Here is a 15,972-nt window from a genome sequence, read left to right on the forward strand (position 1 = left end):
TTATACATACATATGTATATAATTATACACTATCATACTTTCCAGTTCTTCAAGCAAGTTATTTTATACTTTAATAAAAGCATAAATACTTATTAATGCTATTTTTCAATAACCTCGACTGTATTAAATAGACTTACATGTCTCTAATTAGTCACACAGTTTTCATGGCATTTTCCCTTGTCTAGTGGTTTAGGTATTTCAGATTTACAACTCTCAGGTACTTTGGCCTGTTATAACTAATCATGTAAATAATTTTCTAAAGGTTTGGCTAGAACATATCCTTATGTCCCTGTTTGCAATGCTATTTTTCCATATGCCTTGACATAATCTAGGTTATCCAGATGTTTGTTTACGTATTCTTCTGTGATTACCAGACTGCCCTTCTCGTTTTTGTTTTCTTTCTGTATATTTGATCCGTTTGACTCATAAGAGTTTATAAAATGGTTAACAAGTACATTTGCTACCTTATTTTCTTCCTTAACTTTCATACTGTTATCTGGGAGAGTATCCCACACAAGACTTTGGTCCCTACCTTTTCTAATGTACTTGAACGTGGCTTTTTTATTATCCCTCAAGTTAGGTGTCAGATATTACTTGTAATTTCTCTGATCGCCTTTTATGATCATTTTAATTTGAGCCCCCATTATTGTTGGTCTTGTTATACATTTTCTTATCAAGATTTGTCTTTCGTATTAAGTTTCTAGTCTAGTCACTTATATTATCTACTGTTCTATGGTTTCTGATACCTGATCTTTACTATTTATTCACTTTTTGAACCTTAACATTGTGCTTTTATACATTCATAGGTTCACAAATACTTTCTAGGTTATTGATCTGTTAGGATCTTATGAAGCTTAACCTTGAACCACTTGTTTATGATACCATTGGACTTGCAAATGTATAAGAGACAAAACGCAACAGGCCACCTCTCAGTAGCCTGCATGATGTTTTAAAAATGTTCCACATCCCACTTGTAATGAAGCTGGATCATTTTGGGGTACTCTGCCAGGTACTTCAGAGAAAGGACAGTCCAAAAAATAGTAGCTCATCCCTTGGCAGAAGCTAACATACCAGCTCCAGTAACATCAGATTTCTTTTGAGTTGTTACATCAGTCTACAAGCTTATGATTCTAATGGACACCTTCCATTTAAATGTGCAACACAAGTGTTTGAAGTAAAATCAGTCATAGAAATCACAGAATGTTTACTTTAGTCAGTTTAGTTAGTTAACTGGGTAACTGAGCTGGTTCAAAGACCCTTTTTAGTCATGGCCCAATCCAAAGATGATATGGTAATGAAAATTTTAATTATCATTGACAGTAAAATATTGTTACATTAACCAATGAAGACATGCATTATTCAGGATGAAAATGTAATGTTTCTTTAAACATTGATAATAAATGGTTTATAGTTCAGTTGCTGTGCAAAACCATTGTACAGAGGTAATTATATGGAACTGGGATTGGATCAAATGAGTACCTGTAGAAGATACTTCCAGATGATCCAACATTTAAACAGAGTTTAGTGACATTACTGATAAATGAAAGTTTGTATAAATGTCAGAGATTGCAAACACGCTTTCCTGAAAGGATAAGAAGGCATTTTATTTGATGGGTGTATCATGTATATACATTATTTATACTGAGTATATACACTTTATACTCAAAATACAGTGTGAAAGGTCAGTATGTGTCACTTAATAAGTCACTAAGTGGGATAAGAAGGCAGTCTCTATGTTGGGTACAGGGAGTGCTTGTATTTTTCACATGGTTTACAAAATGTAAGACCGCTCATTATAAGAATGAGCCAAGGAGAACTAGATTGCTGCTAAATTTGTTTGTGATAAAGGATAGTACTAACCTTAGTCTAAAACATGTTCATTCATTTTCCTTTTTTAGGTCTTAATTTAGCACTTCCTTAAACTTTATCAGACTTGTGCTGTGTATCTTATGTGGTAAGCTATTTCAGGATAATGATGTTATTTTGAACTGGGCAGACTGAGTGTGGTGGTTAAATTAGTTGGGTTGATGTGGCATTTAACAAGGAATAAGTTGAGTGTTTGAAAACTAGTTTGCTTTTTAGTGGTGAGGAATATATTTCAGGTGCAAGTTTAAAGGTAAGGGAGTTTAGCAGAAAGGTGGGACTCTCTGTGTCTGTTAACCAGTTTATTTATTCACTAACAGGTAGAAACCTGATCCACATGGATTTTAACAAGATTAGTTGCAAAGTATTGACACGAAAGCATGATGTATACAACAGTAGAATAAGCAGAAGCCTTTAACAAAGCAAAGAGTAGAATGAGAGTTTGTACATCCATAAATTCTATTTACAAAGTGTGTGCAGTGGCAGTGTTTGTATTCAGGTTTAATTTGAAGACTGGAAAAGATAGGGACGTTAAGCAAGGAAATAGTAATAAGGACCGATGGTTGAAAAGACTGAGGTGCTGAAGATTCTGATAGGATTTGTATTAAGTGCAAAATTAGGAGAGTAGTGGTAGAGGAGGGGTTAGAAAAGAAATAGCGAATAATTTGGGACATATAGGGGTGGAGGAGGAGTTGTCATTTGATTATATACATGAGATGAAAAAAGGAGGAGATTACAAGAAATGGGGTAAATCTGTTTGCATTATGACACTATTAGAAGAATTTTGGAATGGGCTTGTTTAAATAAGTAGAATTATAAATGAAATTTTATGGTAAAGAGTAGGTTCGTTATATGAGGTGAGATTTTTCCCCATACTTAATGAACCAATTCAGAGACTGCAGTTTATTATGGGGTGTTTGCAAGGTAAGAGATGGGAGAAGAAAGGCTGTTGGGTTGTAAAGGGTGTTTTCTGTGTGCGAGTTTTCCAGGAAAAATTGGGAAGTAGTTTAAATCACTAAGATTATAGACCAGAAATGCTAGCATTGATGTTGTCTATATGATGAGAATTATAAACCTGCATATATTGTTAGCAGTAGTGCAGGGTGGTTAGATTTAGTAGATGGTGAATGGACCAGTAAATCTTAGTGTTTTGTTTTCAGCGACTTGGATGCAGATGACAATTTTATAATAGGGGTGTGAAAGATAAGGAGGCCAAATTCAAGGGAGTAATTCATTCATAACAATGGCTTTTCTAGCTTGCACATAATTCTTAGATGTTTCAGTACTTTGTGAAGCTGTAAATCAGTGTGAGAATGGAAGGGCAGCTGCTCAAAAATATTTTGCCAAGTAATTTTTTGTTGTGTAGTTTGAGGTAGTGTATGTTAGGCAAATTAGTTTTGTAGTGTTGTTCACCTTTTGCTTTTTGCTGTATTCTGAAGTGTATTAAATGTTGTTTTATTCTTATTAACATTCAATCTGTCTCTAGTTAACCATTTCTAAGTGTATTAAAAATCTGTTTCTTTACAAACAGTTTTATGCAGTTGTCACTGTCATCTGCATAAGAGGGGCAGTAAATGTGCAGGAGATTCCAGGTGAGATTGTTTATAAATGAAGACAACAGAATTGCTCCACTTTCTGTTCTCTGAAGAACACCTGTTTCTGATGGACATTTATTCCCAATGTTCAGTTAGAAAGGTAACACTGAAGCCATTGCATGCTTTCACATGAGAAGCAGCGATTGCTTAGTTTTTTTAGATTTATATAATTACACACTGTATCAAAGGCCTTTTTAAGTCAAGTAAAATAGTACCTTTGGGTTTTGTTACCTGTATTTTGTATGCCATTAGTTGAATAATATAAACCAGTAACACTGCAGAAGCTGGGTCTAAAGTCATGTTATCCATTAGTATGTCATATGTTTGTATGTGTTCAAGAATTTTTTATAAACAATGTTTTCAGAATTTTGCTAGTTGATAAATATTACTTGTGGGATGAAAATCAATAGCAGTAGTGTTACAAAGAACAAATTATAACAAAGTACTTGGCTGAATTCAGTTCATAATTTTGGAGTGAGTAGTTTGTAATTCAATGTTTCCAAGTAGATCATTTACTTGGAACTTTATAATCCTTTTTAAATGAAATGTCTGGTATTCTAAGATCAAGTACATTGGAACTGACAGTGTGGAATATGGAAGATTTCAGCAAAGCTTTGTGTTTGGGAACTGAGGGAACAGAATATTCTGTTGATATCATTAATTAATATAATATTTTGCATTTGTTTAGTTGCTGTTTTGGGAAACATATCAATTCCTATGAATTTTATTGCTTGATAGAAGTGTTTGGGTTGCCTAAACAGAAAGTTTGTTGTGTGACATAGTTTGTCTTTGCTTCCTTGGTGTTTAGCCAGCTTTGTGTTTTAAATGTTGGCGCTGTTCACATCTTGTGTAGTTATTTTGATCTTTTTTCCCCACAAAGCCCAGGCTTTCTCTTTGTTTCAGTAGCTATTGTCTAAGCCAAAGGGTAAGTGATCCTTGTATTCTTTTTATTAGTGGGAAAGGTTGGTCTTTGATCAGACAAATTAGACTGTAGATGGATGAAAATGTAGTGGTACATGACTGATCCAGTCTGTGTTCAAGTTTGGCTTGCACTCTGGAGTGCTGAGTCTCTTCAGTAACTACTTAATGACCATGATGTCATTATAAGGAAGTGGTAATAAACAGCATTTGATAAAACTTGATTGTACATTAGTATGTTTGTGAAATTCATTATATCTTTAGTAGGGTTCTTTTGAGTAGTACTGTTTTGTCTGGTATCATGTTTAACTATTTGGAAGACATTGTTTAAGGCTGCCAAGATCTTCAAAGGTTCATAGGTAGGTACTAGGCTATCGGCCCAAGGGCCTAAGTAAGCCTAGCCAACAAGGTTCCCTGGCTTATGCCACCCAAGAAAGTTAATTTCCTGTGCCCCTGTCGAGCAAAGCCACAGAAGTGATCCTTGGGGTGTATTTCCTATTCCCCATCCACTCATCAAGATTTTTCTTGAGTACTAATGAGAAACTTTGCTTGACATAGATGGGTAGCTTGTTCCAGAGTATAGGAAGTCTCTAGGACAGGAATCTATCCCTCCAGCATGTCCTGTTTATTGTGGTGACAAGGTTTAGGTCCCTAGAGCATGTAGCTCGGAGGGATTGGGATTTTTTTAGGAGTAGCATGTCCAACAGCTGTGGGTTTAACATAGCTTTATATGTTAGCCAGAAATTTCCTCAGAGTAGGCGATATGCTACAGAGTAAAGCTGGAGTTTTTTGAGACGGTCAGTGTAGGGCATCTGTTTGAGGCCTCTGTTTCAGGCCAGTAATCCTCTTTGTGAGGTACATCTGTGGCCTTTCCAGCTGCTGCAGATGTCTTGTGAGGTACATTCCAAAAGGGGCGTTGTACTCTATAATGGGTTTATTGAGTGCCTAGTAGAGGGGAACAATGACCTCTTTTTTCCTGAATGAGAACCCTTTTGTGATGAGGTGTGCCACATAGAAGGATTTCCTGACTACTGCGGCGATGTGATTATCAAAGGAGAGACTCCTGAATGAGAACCCTTTTGTGATGAGGTGTGCCACATAGAAGGATTTCCTGACTACTGCGGCGATGTGATTATCAAAGGAGAGACTACTGTCCAACTGGGTCCCAAGGTTTCTTATCACACGTTTGGCATTAAGTAGACTGCAGTTTATGTGGTAGTTCATGGGTACAGAGTTTTTACCAAAGGGGATGACAATGCGCTTTTTGGCATTGAGCTTGAGGCCATGCCTCTGACACCAAGCTTCTGTCTCAGTGAGGCCATTCTGTAGGATGTCCACATCATTTGGGGACTCTACTATGGCTCCTAGTTTGCAGTTATCTGCAAATTTCATTATCCAGAGGCCTTCAACAGGAGAGGTCCCAGGACTGAACCCTGTGGTACTCCACTTGTCACTGGTTTGAAGTCAGATTTGGAGTCTGCAACTTTTACAGTGTGGGTTATGCAAGTGAGACAGTTGGCAACTCATCTTGTGACATAGGGATTTATACCTAGATTAGCGAGTTTAGCTATAATTCCAGAATGGGGAATGGTGTTGAAAGCCTTGGTGAGGTCAAGATAGGCTGCGTGAACCACCTTACCCTCGTCTACGGCTTTGGTGACTGCCTCAAAGAAGTCGATCAGGTTCATAAGGCATGATCTGCTTTTCACAAATCCGAACTGGGTGGGTTCCAGAGTTTGGAGGTTACCAATGTCTATGTTTATGAGTTCCATGGTGATAAGTTCCATGGCCTTGCAGACCAGACTCGTCAGGCTATAGGGTGATAGTTCCCAGGATCAGTGGTGGCTCCCCCTTTATGAAGTGGGATAACTGTTGCTGTGCGCCATTCAGTGGGCACAAAGACTGATGTGAGAATATGATTGAACATGGTACTTAGGTGGGGAGCCAGTTCGTTCTGAAGTTCGTGTAAAACGCAGCCTGGGATGTTGCCCGGTCCCATGGATGCTGTGTTTTTCATTTTAGAGAGTGCAGCTTTTACCTGCATAGATGTGAATACAGGGACTCTGCATTCTTCCTGTATAGATATGGGCCCTTTAGGTGGTGAGAGGGAGGGGGGGGAGTTAGCATTGAACCTATCTGCCAGGAAGTTGGCAATATCAGTTGTGCTGTTACTCAGAGCAGATCTGGGTGTTGCCATTGAGATTATTGAAATAGCTATAGAATGCTTTGTGGTTGCCCTTAGAATCAGTGGCAATTTTGTTTTCGTAGCTAGCTTTGGAGGATCTTATAAGGGATCTCAGCTTCTTACTGAGGCTGACCAGGGAGCTCCTCCACTCATGGGATTTTACTCTCTTTTGCAACAGTTTCTTCCTTCTGTTGTAGAGTTTGTTTATGGCAGGGGACCACCAGATTGGCTTTCTTTTTTTTGGAGGATAGTGTCTTGGTTCTGTTTGGTATATCACAATCCATGCACTCGTGCAATTGCTTATAGAGTGCATTTATGTAGGATTCAGCAGTCATAACTGCATTGTCCATCTGCATGGGTGTCATGAAGTTCGCCACTTCTGTCTTAAGAAGCATGAAGTTGGCTTTGGAGAAATTGTTACCATGGTTTGCTTAATGGTGGGTGGGGGTGGGATGCGGATATCTAGAGGTAGGATACACTGAGATCATTTTAGTGTAGGTTACATCATACAGAAATATTAGTTTATTGTGCTTGGTGTAGTGTATAATTTTCTCAAGTGTGTCTTATAATAATGTTAGAGAAGAAGATAGAAGAATAGATAGTAGCTATATGAATTTTGTGTTCACTGAGCTTTATTTGTTGTCATAGCCAGTTAGTATCAGAGTCAGAGGATATATTACTTTTGTCAAAAGGTGGGAGACTAGAATCAGTTTTAATTAGTGCTAGAACCTCTCTTCCTTGTCTGTTATCTGTAAATAGAAAGAGTTGTTTATTTCAGGTGGAATCCATGAAAAGTCTTTGAGCCAGGCTTCTGTTAAGCTGTTATTTTTGTAATATTTTCAGAGATCCATCTTTCTAAGAGTGACCATTTATTAGTTACACTATCTGCATTTATGGATCCAATGAAGAAGAGTTTGTGAATGTGATCTGAAATGGAGGACCAGAGTGCTGCAAATAGGCACAGTAATGTAGTTAGGCGTAGCATTACTCAGATTTGTTTAAAGACCTTGGGAAAAAGAATGGTTTTATAGAATATGAGAGCTGTTGATCTTTTGTTTAAATGAAGACAAGCAGTTAAGACGTCAGTCAAACAGAAGGTAATTGTAAAGTTGTCAAATGAATAGCTTGGAACACAGTATGCTTGTGTAGACTGATTTTTTTTTGTTTGTTTTTGTTTTTTTTTTGTTTTTTTTTGTAGTATTTGCTTGAATAAGAATTCTGCTTGTTAATAATGTAATAATTGTTTGAATTGTTTCTGCAGGTAAATGTGACTTTGGGAAAGTCTTTGTTTATTTTGATGTGAAGTAGGATGTAGAAGTTTTGATTGTCTTAGAGGGATAAAAGTATGGTTTACACATATTCGGTATTTAAAATGTGTGTTTGTGTGTGTCTCTCTCTCATATATATATATATATATATATATATATATATATTTTTTTTATATATATATATATATATATATATATATATATATATATATATATAGATATAGATATAGATATAGATATACATGCATATACACACTACAGAAACACTCCCAACTCCGGTGCCAAACACATTATGATATCAGAAGGTTTCAGCATTAATTTGCCCACACACACACACTTACCTTATCTACATGCAGTTGATGTTCCATTCATGCAAAATGTTGAACTTTGTTGGATGGAACTCTTGCATCACATTTCATTCACTCTGTCAACTAACAGCTGGTTCATTGGAGTGAATGACACCCGTGTGTGTATGTATGAATGTATTGATACTGGCATGCAAAAAGGGGATGAATTGGACTTAGAAAACAGTGTTTATAAAATGTTTGTTATAAACTATAAGTCTTACTTACAGATAGATGTAGATATAGTACATGAAACGAAGGGCTATTTGAATCTTGTGCTTTTTAGAGCAATATTTGAAGAGAAGAAATATAAGGCCTCCACATCTGTTGCCTTCTTTGTAATTATTCCTACAATATTCAGAATAAATTAAGACATTGAACTCACAGTGTGATGTGAGATTTATATACTTGTATGTGTATCTCACATAGTTTTCACATGCCTTTTATTTCAGTCCCCCCTCAGATTCTGAAAGGTGATCAGTTGCTCGACAGTTTCGGTGCCAGAGAGGTGAAATTGAAAATAAACAGCACCCTGACTTTACAGTGCGACTCCAGGGCTGTACCAGCCCCAACATTACGCTGGTACAAGGATGGACTGGTAAGACACTAACGTACATTAATGGGTCACCTAACACTACAGTTATTCTATTGGCTGTTACAGGACTGCTTATTATTAGACGTGTCCGCAGTCTTGTTGTTTTGCTACCGTTATGCAGACTGAAAATCGTACTAGTTTACCTGCGTGGTTCTACTTTACAGAAATGTATGCTACGTGCTTTGCAGAGGTACCGTTTTCTTCTGTAATAACTTTAGCTCTGATTTAGTTGATTAAAGTCCAAGTACAATGAACATTATTCTGAAGAACGTATAAGAAATGCAATGCACTCATTTGATCCTTACTTCCCTGTAGTTGCTGGAAGATAATGTCCATCTCCAAATTGAGGATGAAGGCAAAATTCTAAAAATTAAGCACACAAAAATAACTGACACTGGTCGTTACACTTGCATAGCAACAAATGTGGCCGGAGAAGATGAGAAGGACTTTGATGTAAACATTCAAGGTTAGTTTGCAGTTACCTTTTTAAAAATATTCCATTGGCTGAAACTACTCAGAGTTTCAAAAAACTGTGAAAAAAATTACCTATAATCAGTTGCAGAGATTGGGTGCTCATGCTTTCGAAGGTTTACCAACATATGTGTGAGTGTAGCTATAAGTTATCATGGGTAGACTTTAATTCGTCAAACGTTCAGAATAGCAAATGTTTTTTATGCCACCATGATGGATCAAATAGCCACATTATTGCAGTGTACTGGTATTACTTTGTGTCAGATTAGGTACAGTGAGGGTTGGGAATTTGCCCTTTCCCTACTGTTGTGCAATCTCAAAGTTGGTGTGTATGTGTGTGTGTGTGTGTGTGTGTGTGTGTGTATATATATATATATGTATGTTGTGTCTTTCGGCTTTTCCTGGTTAGGGGTCGCCACAGTGGAACTCCGGTCCGCTAATGATTGGCAGTAGATTTTTACATGCCGAGTTGCCAGTCCTGATGTACAACCTTCACTGAAGGTACGCCCATTCATGCACGTCTCCACACAGAAGACGCTCTAGCTGAGAATCGAACAGGACAATGTTTTACTGTGAGGCGACAACGTTACTGCACCACCACCACCGCCGTAGATCTATATATATATATATATATATATATATATATATATATATATATATATATATATGTGTGTGTGTGTATATATATATATATATATATATATATATATGTATATATGTATATATATATATATATATATATATATATATATATATATATATATGTATATATATATATATATATATATGTATATATATATATATATATATATATCTCAGTAACAGATGGTGTGGGTGGGAGTGCTGCCCCCCCTCCCACATGGGGGTTGCAGCCCCCTGTAAAAAATAGGTTTTATTTTGTGTTTTTTAAACATATTTTGATATTTTTCGATAGATGTTTTTACTTTTGAGATTTTGAATGTTTGATTTTATGTATGACACTACTACTCACAATAAGAACCCTTGCTGTAAACAGTGTGCATGCAAACAGCAGTTTATATAGCCCTGGTTTTCTGGACAGAGGCACCACTAGTCGTTGTCATATCAGAGAGAAGCTTAGAAGACAGGCAGGAAAGTAACAGCCTTTCAAAATGCTCGTGTTTAATATTTGGTAATCTGCTTCATTTCGATTCATGTGAGACTAAGTGTCATTGGAAAGGTTTATATCAATTAAAGACAGTTGGCATATGAGTCAAATACCTGCAAATGCTAAAGAGGGGAGGTATTAGAGGACCACTGGGTGAGGTGAGAAATACAAACTAGAAGTCATTTGTCATTGCTAAACACTAACTCTGAGACGTTTTAGTGCAGTTGTTTTCAGTCTGAGATCTGATACTTGTTTCACATCTTACATTTCTTTTGATATAAACATGATATTCCAGCTGTAATTAATTTATTCAGCACATTCTTTAGTCTTTACACACATGGTAAATGAATAATTTATTCATATTCTACACTTCTAATGCACAGAAGACATTACTTAATTAATGATAATGCTAAAATAATGTTATGTATAAGAATTAGAAATTAACATAAACAGTGACAATTTTAAACAGAATAGTCAAATTTATTTAAGTGTAAAAAAATCATTCCTTTAAAAATACATGGAAGAATAATTAGAGTTAGGACTGTGGTTTTTGTTTCACAGAGGAAGTAAATAGTCTGCTCTTGTTGCCAAGGTACTGAATTTCACATAATTGGACTTTTGATTAAAAACAGTTACCTAGACCTAGCCTCAATGATTTAAGTTTCATGTATGCCTAACTCTGGGACTGACTGTTAACACAGGAATAACAGGGCAGAATCAAGGTCCCCTCCAGTAACCTGACTTTTTTATAAAACCAAAAAAGGCGAATTCAAAACCGAGACAGTGCAAACAGGATTTAATGAAATGAGCGCTTTCGGAATAGTCAGTGCTCTTCCTTCTTCAGATCCTGACTTTTTTACCCTGTGCCATCTGTACATTGTAGAGTGGTCTGCTAGAAACCCCATAGAAACCTCATTACTGTATGGGGTCCTGAATAAAGTTAAGGTATGTGCCACAATATTTAGGTCCAATGCTATTACCTAGTACTTTATTGTGCTGGTATTCATAAGATGAAAAAAATACATGCAAACAATAACTAATCCCTTAATGCCAAGCTGCTAAGAATTATATTAGTGTCCCACTCTCAGAGCACTGTCTCTCTGTCTCCCCATCCTAATTGCTGAACATGCCAAGCAGTTTAGTTTTTTCTTTTTTTTTTTTTTTTTTTTTTTTTTTTTTTAGAATTCTGGTTGGCCTTCTTCCAGACATTAAGACATTATCCCATGTCACCAGATGGATCACAGCAGACAAAGAACTGAGTATCACATATGAAGCAATACTATCTCAGCCCATGCCTCCTAAATTTGTCTCACAGGGGCAATGCTTATATGAAAAACGTACCTCTCAACTGTCCAGATTTTCACAGACTGTCCAGATTTTTGCCTCATATTTTGGTCCGTTTCTCATAGAATTTGTGGTTTTTTTGGAAAATCACTGAGAATTGAAGTCACTAAATAATGACATACGTTTGAGTTTTGCACTTGTTTTGCACTTTATATCCTTCAGAAAATGCAGCATAATACAAATCCAAGTATTCTAGCAACTTTCTAAGTTTATAAGAGCAATGTTTAAACCCTGTCCCTGTTTTGGGGCCTTTGTGCAGATTTATTGCACTGAGATGTTGAGAGGTATGATGGAAAATTATATCAGAATAATACTGGAGCTTCAGATACTGTATGCATAAGTCATGATGTAAAGAGAGTCTGCACGAATGCCAAATATTCTTCACATGAGGAGTACACAAAGCATAGTAATTACAAACCTGACAAGGCCATAGATGGAGATAAGGCATTCAGGCATAAGGGCATGATCACCCAAATAAAAAGCTGCCATGCATTGATACAGTGATACAAACATGGTATAAGTGCATGATTACTCAAATAGAAAGCTGCCATACATTGATATAGTGATGCAATCGGTTTACTATCACATGTTTGATTGTCATTTAGACCGAATATGTGCAAAAATCATTTTCTCAAACTGTGAGTTTGATCACCACAATGTTGAAGCTGACATGAACAGACAGCTGCTATTGTCAGCTTCAGCATTGCGGTGCAGATCCCACTATAGTGGGGATCAGGAAATGTACCCTTACCCTCACTGTAGTGCGATCTTGGAGTTTGTATATATAAGTAGGGGGGGGCTTTACCCCCCTGCAAATGTTATTGTTAGTTGTGGGCAGATGTAAGCATGTCAGCAATGTCAATATTCGACATTGCTGAAATGCTCCATTCGATATTTTGGTTGCTTGGTGTTTTGATTTCCGACAATATTTGTCGGAAATCGTTGCATTCTTCTAAATGACGTTCACAAATATGATAGTAAACCGATGCAAACATGGTGTAAGGGCATGATCACTCAAATAAAAAGCTGCCATACATGTATACAGTGAAACAGATAATTCGTAAGGGCATGAGCACCCAAATGCAGCCTTGCATTGATACAATGATACAAACAAGGCGTAATGGCATTATCACCCAAATAAAAACCTACCATGCATTGATACAATGATACAAACCAAAGCATAAGGGCATGGTCACCCAAATAAAAAGCTGATGTGCATTGATACAATGATACAAACATGACTGTTGTACATATTTAGGTCTTTCTTAACTCTGAATAGTATTGACTCCTTTCATTAGTCCTATGTAAGCATGGAAAGCTGTACTTGAAAAGATCCATGGTGCAGCGGGTTGACTGTTTGCCTTTCAGGTGTACTGTTTCTGTCTTTTCAAAAGCTGGGAAGTTGTAACAAGGACCTGTAGTCTACCCAGCTGTAACAACTGAGCCAGGCCTTTTTAGTATTTTAATATTGGTATCTCAAGTACAGTATGTGGTGGATCAGCGTTTTCTGTAGTATTTGCATTGATTAATTTGATAGATACCTCAGAAAAAGAAAAAAAAAATTGTTGATCAGCTGATATAATGCTATTTAAATTAATTAAGCTGATACAGGCATTGGAGGCAATAATGCTACATTAAATTACTTGATAATGCTCCGTGAACAAATATAATTGTAAGACATCGGGCCGCATCTGATTCACTTTAAGGCTATAGTGCTGTTACTGTTAACAGCTTTTAGGCCTTGATAAAGTGGTACACATGAAAGTGGAAGGAGTTAATAAACACTTAAAGGGCAATAGCTGGGTTACTACTACTGTATTTAAAATAAAGAAAAGCTAGAAAGCAGCAAAGTGGAAACACATTTGAAGAATAATGTTTATTTTTGTTTTATAACTGAAAAAATTTGCAAAAAAGTCATATATTTGTGCTCCTTCCTATTGCAATATTTTCCATTCATTACGGAATATGGCCATCTGTTTAGGTAACATAGTCTTTGGGTGTTGCGCTTAGCTACTTTGTGCTTATAAACAATTCTTGCTGTCTGATATTTCACAGTAAAGTGGCATAGATTGCAAAAAAGTAGGTATTCATGGGACATTAGAGAATGAGAACATTTTACATTAAACCCTGATTAGGGAAGAAACACACTGCAGTGGGATGTTAAAGTACAAGTAATGTTTGCCGAAAAATAAGTCTGCTGCTTCACAGCAGCATATTAAGCTGAATCTCAGACAGTTAAAAAGCAAAACAGCTACTTTGCTCTTTACCAAGCTAATATTAAAAGATACTGTATAAGACAAAAAAGCTTTTGTGTGCTTGTGTGTGTGTGTGTGTGTGTGTGTGTGTGTGTGTGTGTGTGTGTGTGTGTGGTGTGTGTGTGTGTGTGTGTGAGTATAAGTATAAGTAAGAGGGAGTGAGGAAGAGAGACAGAAGAGAGATACCAGTGACTGCAGCAGGCAGTCCATCAGCATAGGCACGGACTCATTAAGCATTAAGAGTTATAAAACTCTTAATGTCTGGCATTTTTGACTGACACTAATCCTCAGTGATTTAACCAAAGAAACAAAACCACAGATAGTAAAAGGGGGGGGGGTAAAGAGTTGCAGTGCTTACATTCTTTCTTTTTATTCATTGTTTCACAAGGAGAAATCTGAGGATAAATAAAGTGCATAGCTGTTAACTGCTTTGTGTGCGTGTGTGTGCATGTTTGCATGTGTGTTTCCCATCTATGTATATGTGTGACCATCTGTATGTCTGTCTGACGTTCTTCATGTTTCACTGTTGCAGTCATCACTTTTGGGTTATCTGCTTGCAGTAGCCCTCAGTTGGCCTGATTAACAAAGTCTTGGGTCCTGCATCGGTTGCTGTCCCTTCTTCCATGACGTCAGGTCGTCAGGGGTATAAAACATGCAGCCAATGCCATTACATTAGTCTTTCTTGCCGTGCAGTGCCCGAACTAGAAGCAGTTCACAAGTGCCAGTCGGCCTAGTCCTGAAATTTTCATTTTCAAGTTTCAGAACCGAAGTCTTCAACTAAAGCTAAGTACCCCATTGGGGAAACTTTTTCTTGCTCCTTACCAATGTCAGTAAAAGTTAATAACTGCATTACTTGTGGAAAGCAAATACCTCATAAAGATTTTCATTCGTACGGTATTCCTTGCCTAGGCCCTGACCACAACATACCGTGCTGTTGGTTTTATGCTTTATTTAATCAGCGCACTATCAGTCGTCTGTATATTTTCACCTCAAAATATTTCGGTTCTTGGTTTAATTATCCAGAAATGTCATCGGTTAGCCATCCGACAACCGGGATTCTGAAAAAAATGCAAGGATAAAGACAGAGACAGGTCGTCGAGGTCCAAAACAGCTGATGACACTTCTCCTAAGCTAGTTCGCCGGTACTCAATGAGGTGCTTTCGCAGCCCCTGATACCTGCTACTTCTGATTCACAGACCTCTACTGAGGCCCATTTGGAGTTCGGTATGCCACGAGATGCTTCAACTATGGAACCTGCGGATGTCTCTACCTTGGATGGGTCCGGAGACGCTGTGCAGGCACCGGCTTTTGAGGGTGTATTCAGGCCTATGTACTTGCATACTAAACCAACACCTCCTTCTTCTTTTAGGCCTAAATCTCGAACCATGCCTAAAAAAACGATGGCCAGGCCACATGCTCAGGCCTCTATGCCTAAAAAACAAATGATATGAATGGTTGAAGATCTAATAACTCTAATCAGGGGAAGCCAGCCTCCCCCTTCTAAGAGACCTAGGACTGAAGTTGTTTATGAATCTTCTGACCAGGATTCTGTATTTTCTGATTCTTCTGAAGATCTGGATTTGCCCTTATCTACTTATGAGGATTCTGATGCAGAGGACTTTATTCCCTCTGCTTCCCCTCCAGATGATTTTTCTTTTGGTGAAACCTTACATATTCTAAGGGAGCATTCCCACTGGGAAAGCCAGGATTATTCTGATTCAAAAAAGAGGATTAGGGATTTCTTACTCCTGCCTCAGCATAGGCCTTTAGCTATTCCTCCAGTACTGGACATTGTTGATGATGCTTTTTCAGAATCAAGTTTGGCCCCTGATTCCTTGCCTCCTGCTCCCAGAAAACCTGACAGATATTACAGCGTTCCTGATTCACACAAGTTCCTTTTTAAAAATCCTATTGTGGATCCAGAGACTACTTCACAGGGACACAAGGGCATTAAGGCTTCTACTGCGAAAAATCCTACCCCTTCTGATAGAGACTCCAGGGCGCTGGA

General features: G+C 37.4%; 1 protein-coding gene across 2 annotated transcripts in view; it reads left to right on the plus strand.

Annotated features, from left to right (window-relative positions):
• Positions 1 to 15,972, plus strand: part of HMCN2 (hemicentin 2) — a 2,554,053-nt gene that overhangs the window by 1,612,927 nt on the left and 925,154 nt on the right. For both annotated transcript variants that reach the window (XM_044058392.1, XM_044058391.1), the window contains exons 52-53: positions 8,626 to 8,771; positions 9,084 to 9,234. In XM_044058392.1, coding sequence (XP_043914327.1) covers positions 8,626 to 8,771; positions 9,084 to 9,234 — 297 coding nt within the window. The remainder of the gene's footprint in view (positions 1 to 8,625; positions 8,772 to 9,083; positions 9,235 to 15,972) is intronic.

Source organism: Protopterus annectens, chromosome 16.part0 (assembly GCF_019279795.1).
Source record: "Protopterus annectens isolate FY-2018-M chromosome 16.part0, PAN1.0, whole genome shotgun sequence".
Classification (NCBI taxonomy): Eukaryota; Metazoa; Chordata; order Ceratodontiformes; family Protopteridae; genus Protopterus; species Protopterus annectens.